This window comes from Neodiprion fabricii, chromosome 1 (genome assembly GCF_021155785.1).
Source record: "Neodiprion fabricii isolate iyNeoFabr1 chromosome 1, iyNeoFabr1.1, whole genome shotgun sequence".
NCBI lineage: Eukaryota > Metazoa > Arthropoda > Insecta > Hymenoptera > Diprionidae > Neodiprion > Neodiprion fabricii.
In genome coordinates, this window is record NC_060239.1 from 13,150,653 (window position 1) to 13,165,702 (window position 15,050).

The window sequence follows — 15,050 nt, forward strand, 5'->3', positions numbered from 1 at the left end:
TGAAATGACGAAATTTTATTCATTTTTTTTCTTTATTTACAAAAATAACGAAATTCATGCTTGACACCTCTATCTTTGGACGGCAGTTTCATCTCATTGAAGCGTTTTATGACCGATACAAAAAATACTTGTCGCTTAGTTTTCGATGCACTATAATGTATGCAAAAAAATATATGTGATTGCTTCTAGGGTTAGGATGGAATTATTTTTTTGCCCTATGCCCAGCAGCGTCATTTTGATTCCCAAACGGTTTATATTTTATTATTAATGGTGAAGTCGAGAATAATCAATGAAGCAATCAAACCGGAGAACCAAATTCCTGACTGATTTTCTTTAATTCAAATTCTTTGTCAAAAACCATTCTGTGTATTGTAATTTCACTTGGAGCCAACAGACAACAATGAATGAATATAAAAAGAATCTAACAGAATTCACGACGTCAGTGAACTACAATAACTTCGGTCAGTTTCCTATCGATCATGTATTATATCTGTTACAACCGCACAGAATAAAGCTGACTAAACGTCGAAAAACTTTTATAAAGACTAGCGCAGTAAATAATATAATTGAAATTATAACACAATTTGCAACAATAATTTATGATCATTCTGACTAATTTCCACCCGCACGAAGTATACAGTAACTCTCTTGATAATGAGATCATTACGATCACGCTTTGCCGAGTTCGATGTAAAGTGTAGATGGTAATCTAATACGCCAATATTATCTACAGTGACTACAGTGTGCTTTGATTTTACAACCTCTTCGTGTTCAAATACTTACCGCTGACTCAGCTTTAACATTTCGTAGAGCAGCTTCAAAATCTAATCTCACGTCAGGACTGTTAGTATTTTAAACCGTACGACCCCTTGAACTAATGCTAATGGTACAGCAATTACTTAACGAGGGTGTGGATAAACGGTTTACAAACATCAAACTATCGCCTTGTCACGACTCCCATACTTCTCAACAATTTCTACGTTCGTCTGAAAAGATGTTTCTTTGTCGGTGACTTTCTAAAGCGAAGAATGCATCAGTTTAAACATTGCTGATCGTAAGACGAACCAAGATCACTGTATGACTCAGACCCATTATTTTATAAATACAGTTATCACTCACCACGTGAATTATGGTTATTTTATTTCTAGAGAAACCGTACGTTTGAGTTAGACATTTATTCGTAAGTGAAAGGTTTTCCAGTTTGTTGATAATAAACGTGGCGAGGCGTTGATACTCAAGTAACGAACCGGAAGCATCTTTTTTTTAATAACGGGTTCGCGAAGTCTTCTCAAGATTCTTGCACTCTGGAAGTTGAATATTCGAATTTAATAAACAATACACTGATTTATATTTTCGCACGTGTTTAAGTTTTCTGCTTCTCTTTGAAGTATCGCTTCTTTGAGTTCAATATGAGAATTCACCTGCTGCAATAACAAAATTGACAGAAATTGAATAAAAGTAATATTCTTTACCTTCAACCTTGAGAGTGAAATGATTATAGAAAAAAATGTCCAACAAAATAAACAAAAATCTATTTTGGTCAAATATCAAAAATTGAGTGGCGACTCATCCTATATTTTCATGACTTTCCGCTAACATGCAAGACGAAACCGCAATCTGAAATTTTGCAATGCCACTAAGGTATTTGCCAAAAACACCTTGTCGAAAGAATTTCGCTGATTGTACTGATCGTATGAATTTTCTGTTTCAGGGGAATATTACAGATGGTGACGAAGTACCGGAAAACACATTTTCGTTACTGTCGGTGATTCTAGTTGGTTCGCCATAATTTCTATCCATTAAACTCAACCAAGGCGTAGGAGCTTCAGATATGTTCTAAAAGAACTTCTTCTCCTTCTCCATTTCAGGCCTGCTGCTGTTCATTTTATTTTTCCTGTCCGTTGCGGGGAACATTTTGGTCTGTGTCGCGATATACACTGACCGAGGTCTCCGCAGGATTGGCAATCTCTTTCTTGCCTCACTGGCGATCGCTGACCTCTTCGTCGGCTCTCTGGTGATGACCTTTGCCGGTGTTAACGACCTCCTCGGATACTGGGTATTTGGACCCCGATTCTGCGACACCTGGGTGGCGTTCGACGTCATGTGCAGCACCGCTTCCATTCTAAATCTGTGCGCCATATCACTCGATAGATACATACATATCAAAGATCCATTAAGGTAAGAATAACACGCACATTATGCGTATAAATTGTCGAATTTCTATTTCTGCACGATACGGGGAACAGACGGCTATGTATACGGAATGTCATTAGTCTCACAATCACCTTCGTTACCCGTGGCACAAAGTATCACGCAAGTTGGCGTGCTGCAGGTGTACACTTTCACGGTCTTCCTTTGTGATATTGTGGTATTCCCATGTGCATACTATATTTTTCATGTGGGACACTTGTCGAAATGTTGACTATCGTTTGACTAATTAAAACCAGTGCAGTGTCCACCGATGAAAAATTTGTCAGAATGTCGAAACTGCGTCAACCGTACGTCAACGAATGTATTAAAAAATTCCGAAACCGGGACACCGCCAGAATAAAAATATCGTACAGAACATGCCATAGCGAATGTAATAGAATCAAGAAAACCCGACAATTATCAAAATTTCAAAGCGCCGTTTGACTGTTTTATAATGATTACAAGTCGGTTTCCAGTTGACTCTTACACTAGTGACTGAGTTTGAACTCAGTCTGGTTTTTTTGTCTCTTGTGCCATTGCAGATGATTATATTGAACATCTTAAGACGGCTGCAGTCACATATAATGATGGTCTCTAATTCATCACTCCCTCCCTATCCGTTTGGGAAATGGGAAACCAGACCCCGAAAGCCGATGGTGGAACTGGCAGTGATTATTACGATTATTATTATTGTTTATCTATCCTCGAGCGTACTTCAAACTACAAGTTACGTATTTTCGACTGCTGCTAAAAAAAGAGGGATGTTCATTACTTACCCAGGAGAATACCGACTTATATATCAAACATCGCCCACAGTCTATTTTCGTCCTTTCTGCCAAATTACTTTCTCGGTAAGACTGTTTCATTTGAATTCTTGGAAACAAATTTGCGTTGTGGTACAAATGAAAAACTTACGCAAATTGTTGGGACCCTGAGTTGGCACAAGCGAATTTAACCTGCAAAATGAAAATAATCTGACTTCATAAAGTACGATTCAATCTACGGACTTATCGTATTCAAGTTTCATGTCTACCGAGTCATATTTGTAATGGTGGGCGCTTTTCATATAGGGATAATACAAAAGTTAGCATGAATCGAAAAGTCCTACGGATAGAAAGAGAACGAAAATCGAGGTACCCCATCCATCCTTGTTTTCACAACCGTTTAAACATGCGTTAGAAGAGAATAAGAACGATAGACTATTCAAAACTGCTTGCGTTAATGTTGCAATTTTCCTTAATAATTTTATTCAATTTCATACATTATTGTAAAATTTAGCCATTAACCCGATCACTGTATCGAGGGGTCGATTCGAGCCAGGCCGGAATCGCAAACCTCCCCTATTGTGAAACTAAGCAAGGGGATGAGCGCTTACCCCAACCTAAAAAATTGTACTCTCGGGTAGAAATCTCACTCAGAATCTCGAGTCCCCAATACCTTTCAAGATTCAATCAGCCGTAGCGAGCGGTCAAACTTCGGTTTGGGTCGATTCGACCCCCCAATACACTCTTAGCGTCGACATTGTGACAGAAAATAGTCCAGGTAAGTTCATCATTTTTCGCTTTCTTGTACTCTTTGGAATACAATTTCACTTAAGATTATTCAAATTAAAAAACTACAATTTGATGATTTACAATTAGATCCAAAACGGCGAGATGCTCCGGGGACGATGTGGGTCGAGTACTTCGTCCGCGTGAAGCTGTTAAGTATTTTGAAGATTACGGCGACTCAACATTGGAATATGGTAACTCTGATAAGTCGAAAAGAGAGGTAGAGGAAGAAAGAGAAGAAGAGGAGGAAAACGCAGCAAGAATAGGTCGCAAATACGTATACGGGAAAATGGGCATAAGTGGTGCGAAGATGCACCAGAAAATTGTGGTAGAAGATTTCGCCTTACTTAACATTTACCAGGAATAAAACATGGATGCCAAGCCAACTCGCCGTTGGAATTTCGGAATTTGTTATTTTCAGGCAGTATGGTTGCTATTATTGTGCAATACGCGAACAAAGAAATTGATCGACACAAAGATACTCTTGAGCAAGGTCCCATTGGGACTGTTGGAAACGTCGGTAAAAATGTATTGTTACCATTTTTCGGTTTGCTCTATTTTATTGAGCTTCAAAAAATTGAAAATGTGCCGATTACTGAGTTGTGGTCGGATTAATGTAGCTCTTACTTAGATTGAAGCGTCATGTCCGAACGACGTTATCAATATTTAGCAGCCTCTTTACGTTTTGATGAGAAAGAAACTCGTTCGGACAGGCGAAAGATCGATAACTTAGCTCGAGTTGGAGAGATATGAGATCGGTTTATAAAGAACTATCGATAAAACTACATTCCGTTGGAGACCATGACGATTGAGGAGCAGTTATTGGGTTTCCGAGGTTAATTCAATGCTCGTGTTTACATTTGCTCGAAGCCAGGAAAGTAGGGCATAAAAATTGTATCTTCTAAATGATGCGAAGACTTATTATACGTATAATACGATTCCTTATCGTGGTCGCGTACATTCAGACCCTGGAGAGAGTGTGCCGAAATATTATGTTCGTAAACTTTGCGAACTAATCTATGAAACAGGCAGAAGCGTCACTACCGATAATTGGTTCACATGTATTGAAACATTCAATAAAATGGGTGAAAAAAACAAATTTCTATGATGGACACGATTCGCAAATAAGCGTGAAATACCATTATCTTACAAGGTGACAAGGTGCTCGATCAAGGATCTGTGAATAGCTGCATACTGTACAATTTCGCGGAAACAACAGCAGAACTGAGCAGTCCTCGTGATTTCCTGAAGCTCTTAATTCGGGAGATGATATTTTCGCATTTGAGAGATAGATTAGAAGCGTCAAAACTTTCTCGCAAAATTATAAGTCACATGTAAGAAATTATTATCGACGAGCCATGTAACGCGACGCGAGGATGTGTACCTGTCAAATTCAGCAATAGAAAAAAATGTGGTGAATGCCCGAAAAAAAAGACAGTAAAACGCTGCACTGCTGCATAAAGTACCTGCTACCGCTATGCGAAGACCATCGCCTAAGTTCGGCTCGTTTTTAAAAATAAAATTATAACGTTCATTCAATTACCGAACAATAACTTACACGTTATATTATATCAATAAATAGTTTTACATCGAAAAATGTATATATTTTCTACGAAAACCTCCTACACTTGCACCTCAAAAAATTCATATGTTCATGTAAAAAAATAAGGGTTCCAATTTCATAACATGATTTGGAGGTTTAAATTGTTTTTTTCAATTGTTCCATTTCATACCTCTACATTAGTCTCAAAGTTATGAATTTTTTAAGAAAACTACCTTCTTCCACTACTTTATGTGTATATTGTTATTTATGTAATAGATTTTTTTTAAACTTGTACTGGAAAATTCTATCGTATAGTATAAGTCTTGAGTGTAACACACGAATTTTTTTAGATTCTTAATAAGATATTTTCGAGACTTTTTGAGCATGATGTCGATTAATTCGACCCCCCGATACACTTTAGTGATTCAAAAAACAGCGGTACCGTGATCGGGTTAAATGTACTAGAGTATTTTGAAAGAAATCAATTGCCGATACAATTGAACAATATTATAACATTGAGAGACTGCAGGAGGCGATAACGTAACTTCTACGCACGAACACACTGCGCATGTGTTGGTAGAAAAGGATTGATAGGATATCTCGATTTTTCTCTTTTTATTGTCAAACAGGCTATACCATCCACTTGCCCACTTTAACTGTATTATACCCATGGCCCTTTCACCCTGATCGCACCTAATTACAAGTCGTGTCTTCTAGCTTCTAACTCAAAGCTGATTTTACCTGATCAAACAAGATGAACCGTTTGATCCAAGTTCACATACCCCTTGTCTCCTATCTCTACTCCTTTTAATGTCATCATATTCCCTAACTAAGTACGGAGAAAAATTGGATTTGACAAGTTTTAACGTGTCACTACTCTTCAATCATTGGAAAAGAAATGGTTTGTAGAAATCCAATTGACGTTGGTAAGAAATCGGGATTGAGTTTTAACATCTAATACGCCAGAGCTCGGTTGATTTTAGAAATGACAGTAAAATCCAAAGTGTATTAGCGTCGACCATGGGTATAAGAAAACACCTCGTCCCACAATTTGGTTAGACAATTTTTGTATCGCGGCTGCAATGCCTCGATCTATTGACTTGCCAACTTATATCTGCATAAAACTGCGCGAGCCGGTTGAAATTGAGAATCACTCCAAGCCGAAATAGGTTTGAAGTTTCTAGCCGGTAGTTAAGCCAAAAAATAAAAAAAAGAATGCAAAACGAAGACGGAAAGCAGTCCATTTTTAATCAATTTCTCTTTCAGGTACAGTAGATGGGTTACTCGAAGAGTGGCAGTTGGCAGCATAGCAACTGTTTGGCTACTCGCTGGTCTCATTTCCTTTGTGCCGATCAGCTTGGGTCTTCACAGGCCTGCCATGCCGCTAGTGTACAGCGACGGAGAAAAGGTACATCGCCGAAGAGTGCGTTCCGAAATTAGCTGGCAGCGCAAAAAAAAATTTTGAAATTTTGACAGCATTGGGAGCTGATTGCGGGACGCACTCGAAGTTTGTACGGTCGTAACAGGAAGTTGCCGTGTTCCAAATTTTATCTCTAGCCGAAGTCCGGCAAACTGATCGAAAAATCGAAAATCCATTTTTTTGCATTCATATTTGTAGGCTATCGAAATGTTTGTTCGTAAAGGTCAAGCGATCGTCGGAAAATGTACAAAACTCCTAGTAACTCTATGGCCAATTCCACGTCGAGGTGGATAGACTTTGAGATTCTTTGACCTTGAATTTTTAATCAATTTTGCAAATTTTCAAAATTAAAAATACAGATTATTGAAATTTCCATCGAAATTGTAAGACAGACATTTTTTCAGGGTGAAATGTCGATGGAATCTACGTTCTTTCGTTTTCATTAAAGTGGCAGTCGCGAACTGAGTGGACTGAAGTGCCAAATTCGCGGAAATGCTGCAATAACTATTCAAGCTTAAGTTAAAATGCAATTAAAATCGACACTTGAAATATTTTTTGGCCACTGAAACCAGATATAATCTCAATATTTTAAAGTTCAGAATGGCGGATCCAAAATTGCGTTTGTTAAATCTTAACATTGATGCGATTTGCATGAAAATGGGCATACGAAAAATTTGAAGTTTGCCAGATACGAAATACGGATCCAAATTTTCAAACTCGGAATGGCAAGCCCGATAAGTAGCGACCATAATATAAAAACTATACAATCCGAATAAAAATCAGTATACACATTATAAGATTTTCAAGTTAATGGATTCAAATGGAAGGTCAGTTGTGAAATCCAAAGTGAAGGATTCAAAATGGTGTCTACAGTGGGCTGTTTGCCGTGATAATGGTTTCATTTTAGCTTCGGTTTTTTTTTTTACCGTGGCAGAATTTTGTATCATGTTTTACGAATTTCACAATCAAACCATTCACGAGATGGATGTTTTTTTTTCAATTCGTTTGAACGGAATGAACGGAATGTTTTCTTTTTGTTATGCTATAAATTAATTTTCAGTTACTTGTTTCGTTATCTCCAAGTTACATTCAACAAAAAAACAATTCAAAAGCTATATATTATTTATTTTCATCTAACCATCAATATGGACAAACGCTATAATGTACGGTATATAAAATTACAAATACATGACCAATAAGAATTTGCATAAATTGATATAGAAACATGGAAATTATTTATCAATTCAGCTCGGAGTGATGAATTCGAACAAACAGAAATCACTTCTTTCAGTTTTGGATCCCAAGTTCATTCACTGCTCTACTTTGGTAAAACCGGAGATATATATAATTATTAAGTTGATCTGCACTTGCTTCGCCAAAGCATCAATATTCTGTAATTGTCAAAACAAAAAAGGTTTGTCTGACACCTACGGCTTTTCTCTTTTAACATATGAGGTGTTCTACACCAACTCAGCGGTATTTGACCCCGAACCTCTACGATCTGTTCCACTATTTTTGGGGATCAGCCGGTGTCTCTGAAAAAATTGATTAACCCACTTGTTGGAGGAATAAACGCGAATTTTGGAAATTATCAAACAATTCTGGCACTTTCCTCTCATTTAATTTTACAATTTAGGCATAAAATTTGTATGTGCTTTAGAGAGGCCAGCTGGTCCAAAAAATTTGGAAAAAATGTCAAACACGTTTTTCTGTAGGGTAAATGAGATAAAAAACAATATAACAGATCGTAGATAATCGGGACCAAATTCCGCCGAGTTGGCGTGGAATACCTCATATACTTGCAGGCGTTGAGAGAAGTTTCAATTGAATTTAAAAAAGGTTTGGTCAATTTTCGTCCAAATTAACGCGGAATTGTCCATATAGGTAGCTTGGATAAGCAAACCCACATACACGACAAATATTCCCGTAAACATTCATCTTCTTTACCAGATAAAAGAGAAATGAACGATGCCAGCTGTCAAATCTGCATTTGAAGCAGAAATCGAACCCTTTCAAAGCCTTGCTTCCGCCTTTCGGTCCGAATCGTTCGATTTATCACAAATGTCGTCCGTCAACAAAAAGACACGAATAATACCAGGTGTCAAATCGCTTGAAGAACAAATTGCGCACACTTCTGAAACTAAATGACTTCCTTTACAATCCCACCATTAGCACAGTTTCGTTACATTTCTAAACGGAGGAAAACGAATTCTTAAACCAAAAAAATAGATTTTGTTCGAGTCCATTTACTTCAATACACTCGTAGTATTCCCTATTTGTTCCAAATACGATGACTTCAATTCAATAGTTTCAATTTGGTAAGTTTGTCAAAATGATTTAGTCAAGTGAACTCCTTGGTTCCATAAAAGCCTTTCTTGTCGCGATCGAGTGAACCGTTTGACGTGTTTCCGTGATTAAGTCAACTAAAGATCATTTCATTTGAAGTTTATGTATTGTTCTTTCAAATCGTCCCTTTTTCGTAGCACAAATACTTAGGTATTTCAAATAAATTAAGTATAACATGAATCTAACGAACAGAAACTTTACACCGATCGAATGTCGTACTTTATTGATCTTACCGGAGCTTGATGGGCGTAACTGGTTGAATCCGTTACACTAATTTGTTTACGAGGTAAAACAAACACTGCATGCTTTGAAACAAGTGAAGAATATATTAATCGTAAACATCGGTATACTGGTACTGTAAATGGTATATAGTAAATGCAGTAAATGGCCACTAGGTGGTGAACTTTCTCGCTACGGAAATAGGTTGAGAGATTAATAGTCATAAGACCGGGTAGTCGGCTAGGAAGTCAGATACCAATAATGTAAAAAAAGTTTGTCATCAGACCTATTGCAATCGAAGAAAACACTACAAAGTTTTGATGCATCGAAATTGATATTGATATTGATTACAATAAACAAACACTATTGACACATTTTCGATTTATACTTCTACACATACGAAAACAAGTTTTCATCTCATACCCTTGATATATCGGATAAATACCGTAAAATTTTGAGTCAATAAGATTATAAGTGATATCATTCCAAGACTTACGTTTCATGCGCTTGAATAACGCTAATGATCGGTCAATGTGAAGGTTTGTTGTCACAACAAATTTCATTACCCGCTTCAACCATTGAAATCTTGACTCAACAAAACATATGTATTGTGAAACAAGCTCATTTTATTTTGGTACATAAATTTCGTATTTTTGAAACAAAAAGATTTCAGTGCGTTCAATCTAATTTTTAGTCATACCAATCACACATTTTTTTGTTATAAAAGTCATATTAGTGCAAGAAAATCGCGCCGTGTTATCACGAATAAATTGATAAGTCAAACGCTTGACTCAATTTTATGTCAAGTTGTCACAAGTATTTCGTCCGACGAAAGTATTTTGTTGAATTGAGCAAGTATTATATTCGCCGCATTTAATTATATCATTTAGTTGAATCAAACGAATATCACTTGGCTGAAATAATCCTTTCCCTCCGTGTAGAAAATTGCCTGTATAAGTCGTTCCACACTGCAGAGATGTAGTCGTATCGTAGACTAGTTACTAGACCATATTGCATAATTTGAGAAATTTTTCTTGCTTTCGAAGGTCCGATGATTAAACACATCCAAAAATGTTTACGTTTCAGCCCTTTGGTGGGAGCCCTACTCAGATCTACAAAACCTTCATTGGCGTTACTTACGTTACTTATAATCGATTGATAGCAACCGTAACGACGAAGAATCACTATGGCCTTGTGGCCCGGAAATTAACAAAGAACAATACGGATATACCTTAAAATTAACAATTATTGACGACGAAGTTAAGGATAGAGAGATTGACAGTTCTATCCCTTTTACAGACGACGACCTTGGCTCGCAAACAGATATTTATTTTTTTATAAATTAAAGAACAGCGGAATAAGTTCGTCAATGACCTCAAGCGGTCCTTTTGTGAAAAGTCAGTGAGTATCGAATGTTTAATTTTATGGTATACCCATATTGTTCTTAATTGTTAATTGTTGGACCACATGGCCATAGTGATTCTTCGTTATTGTGGTTGCTATCGATCGATTATAGATAACACAAGTAGTGTCAATAAATGTTTAGTAGTTCTGAGGAGGTCCCCCACCAAGGGGCTGAAATTTAAACATCTTTCGATGTGTTTTATTGTTTGACCTTGTAATCGTATCGTTTCAAATAATATACAACTACAAAGAATGATATGCGAGCGAAATCGTGACGTGCCTTCACGAAATCGGACATAATCGTTGACGGAACTGGTGTATTTATCTTCCAGCAATATCCCACCTGCGCATTGGACTTGACGCCCACCTACGCAATGGTTTCCTCCTGCATCTCCTTCTACGTGCCTTGTTTCGTTATGGTGGGCATTTACTGCCGACTGTACTGCTACGCGCAGAAACACGTGAGGAGCATCAGGGCGGTGACAAAATTGCCGGAAACTTCGCTGGCGAAGAGCTTTCGCACAAAGACCAGGAGGACCAAAGCTCCGAAACCGCAGACGAAGCCGAAACCCACGAGCCCGTACCACGTGTCCGACCACAAGGCGGCAATAACTGTCGGTGTAATCATGGGGGTCTTCCTGATATGTTGGGTACCATTCTTCTGCGTCAATATTGTCGCTGCGTTCTGCAAAACCTGTATTACGGACAGAACCTTTCAGGTATGTTGTAGCTTGCTGCTCGACTTATAGGTCTTCGTCCCTACAATGCCATGCGTGCACGCCCTCGTGACGTCGGATTTCCTTTCATGGTCCGCCAGTCTGAATTTTGCAAGAAAACTAATTGCATGGTACAAAATCCAATACAAATTAATCGTTTCGTTCTTTTGAATATGTTTACGGATTTTGTTTCTTACCAATTTTTTTTATTTCGAGATGTGTAAATAAATTCACTTGGAATATTCCTGATCCATTTGTACAAACGAATCGAATGGAAATGGATAGAGACGGAATCACGTATGTGTGCAGATTGGATTTCATTGAAATTACGCGACAAATCGAACTGTATAAGAACTTGTGAAAATAAAAACAACAAACATAAAACGATTTATTTTATCATTCCATGCTATTAGTCTTCTTATGAAATTTGGATTCAATTTGATTGTTCTTGGCCCTTCTGTGTACGTAGACCGAGGTGAGAAATTCATGGGTGTGACTGTCAGTTGTAGAAGTAAAGCCTTTCATTGAACGTTTCGATTTGGAATAGTAAAATGCGTAAAGCATCAATGAACATTACTGTACATGGCCGGTCATTATCAGATCTTTACAATTTACGCGATAATGCAATACTTATGAGTCTCAAAACATTTGGGGGTTTATATGTTGACTTAAAATTTTCTGTTCTTTGAAGTCTTCGGTATTGATTGCTAAGACGGGGCGGGATTGAAATTTCGAATTTGAAAAGTTCCTAAAGCGCCTACTTCCGAATTATTTGCTGACGAAACTTGAAGTAAAGAAATCAAACCGTTACGAAGCAACAGAGTTTCGAATGGTTGGAAACCCGACGGCTGAAAGTTCCGAAATGCAAGATTCCTAAAATTCAAGTTACGATAGAGCAAAGATCCGCAAAGTAAGGTTCCGATAGAGAAATATTCTAAAAAACAAAATTTCGATAGAGTAAAATGCCAAAAATTAAAATATAATAATAGAAAATTAAAATAATCCACAGTGTAGTTTACTCAATGAGTGGGTATAAAAAGTCAGAAAAACACAAAATCAGAATGACCAGGATTCCGAACGTAAAAATATCGAAAATCCAAAACAAAGAAAGATTGAAGTGATGAACTTTCACCAAGCCAGAAATTTACAAAACCGAAAATCTTGGATCATGCAGACTTGCGATGTTTTTGAGATTTTTTAATTTTCTCATTTTTGCACTTGAAAGTTTGATTTAAGATAAGACTAGCTACAGTGAGAATCGTTGAGTCCTTATACGGTGAGCTGCTTCCCATCGAGTGCATAATCGGGATAGCCCGGAAGGTCCAGCGAAAGGAAAGTTGTCATAAAATTCGGTAGACCATTAAGATCGAAGAACGGATTAGGTTATCGATACACCGATAGCTGGCATTCGCCTTAATCGATCGGACAGAGATCATAAGCTTCGGTTGAAACAGCTTCGACACGGAATGAAATATTCGAGGGGGTAAAAACTCGTGAAATTGTCGGAACAATCGACTATGAAATACAATGAAATGCTTGTGATATGGTATGGAATACTGTGAAATGCTATGAAATGCGTACGGAATGCTGTGAAATGCTGTGAAATGCATATGAAATGCTTTTCAAATGGTACGAAATTCGTGTGATCACGATCGAAATATTCTGAAAAAAATTACTAACACATATCGTCTTTCGATTGTAAAACACGGTCCCGTTTCAATTTTGGCGTAGCGCTGCTTCGTTGATTATTAACTAATTAAAATATATGCACAAGGAACCGGTCAAAGGAGATTCTGTCCACCGCAGTCAAAAATTCCTCACGCATACTTTCACCGTCATACCAAGAAGCTGAAATTTTTTTCTTCAAAGCCTATACTATCGTAATATGAAAATTGGTGGAATGATTTTCTTACATGACAATTTTCCATTGACGATTGAAATTTCACCAAAGTCTTACCTTTGTGGGGGGGGGGAACAGGGGGTTGATGCGAAAACAGACGAATGAATAGGGGTCTATAGCATCGCAATATTCCTGGCTAAATAACTTATAATAACTAAAATTGGCGACTGTAGAATTGAGGAAAGGATGCCTGATATTTTCACAGGGGGGGGGGGGAATTGTTGCCGATGAAAAACTGTTTTATTGATACAGTGCCGGCTCATTACACTACGGTCTTTGGGGCTGTAGGAGAAGAGAACCGTAATGTAAATGGTTCTCTCACACAGTCGCGAAGTACGCACAGTAATCAAGTGATTGCGATAGTTTGCAATCAGAAACTTTTGACAAGGGCAGCGATTTCCAGGCACTATATGCTCTAAGAATCTAGCCTAGGAAAATCTGACATGCAAACATATGCACACATACATCTATTTTTCAAAAACTTACAAATAATTCTATATTTGACTAAATATGTGTTTCCGACGTGGTTTTAGAATTTTTTGCAATCCGAGGTTTTTTGCGAGAGTGAACGTATCGAGGTAGTCCGTTTACAAACTGTCGTGTCTAAAAAGGGTAAAACTGATGAAACACCCTGGCGAATTACTGCCTAGATATGCTTTTAGACCTGTAGCAACAAAAATGAAAGCCTCCCACTTCCGTTTAATTACGGTTGATTGTTGTTATCTACGGAACGCATGCGCTCATTCCAAACTTTATTGTTCCTGCGTCTAGATGGAAGTATATAAACATTGTTCTCAATCATCCAATTCATTTTTTTAATCCATTTTAATTTGTGAAAAAACAATTATTAATAACCGTTAAAAATTTCTGTGTATTTTACATTTGAATTTTCAATTCCCCGTTGGCACGTGTTAATATTATCATAAAATGTTCATGTTTAGGAGAGATTTTTATTTGTATGAATTCAGCATAATTCTGATGTGAGATTGACAAAATTCCAAATGACCCAAGTAACAGTAGAGTAGTAGGGTAGGACACCCTGACATCCATGCCTTGCAGAGAAAAATCACAGCTCGCAGTCAATATAGGAATTAAACTGTTAAGGCAATGCGAAGGCCAATAACGTATTGTTTGAAGTTTCGATTCGGAATCGTTTCATTTGAAATTTTCATGGCACGCACATTTTATGCTTGGTGGTTTGTGCTGTGTCAAATTACTCACTTCAAAAATTTGCACCGTTGTTGCTTGATATTTCAACACCTCCGCGAACGCTACGAATTGGGTCAATTCTATAGTACCCAAGTTTATACAACCACGTGCAACCGTTTCAAAACGTAGTACCAAGTTTAACAAATACCTTTTTAACTCTCCATGCCTTCGCCATTTTAATTACAAGTTTTAATCCACTAGATGAAGATAAATTTCGAAGGGCTGAACATAATTGAAAGCAGACCGTTTATAAATTATAAAGCATTGATATTATATGCGCCATTTAAAATAAACCCATTTCAACCTTACTGAATATTCTTCGTCTGCTACAAACTTTCACTCGATCCGGAATTACGATTCGAATCAGCGAATGATTGACGTACCTAGGCCGTAAACGAAAATTTGATCATCATTAATAACGATCGAGATGCAATAATGTAACGAGATTAATTCAAAGTAATAAGGTATTCATCTGGTTTAAGGTTTTCATCATTGGTAAATCAGGAACGAGCTGGGGTTAATCGGTATACAAAAATGACAAACACTTTTTACG

The 15,050-nt window shown here is 37.3% G+C and overlaps 1 protein-coding gene across 4 annotated transcripts in view; it reads left to right on the forward strand.

Moving 5' to 3' along the window:
* The window catches only part of LOC124187746 (dopamine receptor 1-like), a 106,511-nt gene that overhangs the window by 88,092 nt on the left and 3,369 nt on the right, over positions 1–15,050 (forward strand). For 3 of the 4 annotated variants that reach the window (XM_046579821.1, XM_046579820.1, XM_046579824.1), the window contains exons 2-5: positions 1,712–1,778; positions 1,869–2,178; positions 6,550–6,691; positions 11,005–11,391. In XM_046579821.1, coding sequence (XP_046435777.1) covers positions 1,712–1,778; positions 1,869–2,178; positions 6,550–6,691; positions 11,005–11,391 — 906 coding nt within the window. The remainder of the gene's footprint in view (positions 1–1,711; positions 1,779–1,868; positions 2,179–6,549; positions 6,692–11,004; positions 11,392–15,050) is intronic. The other variant, XM_046579822.1, reaches the window with a different exon arrangement.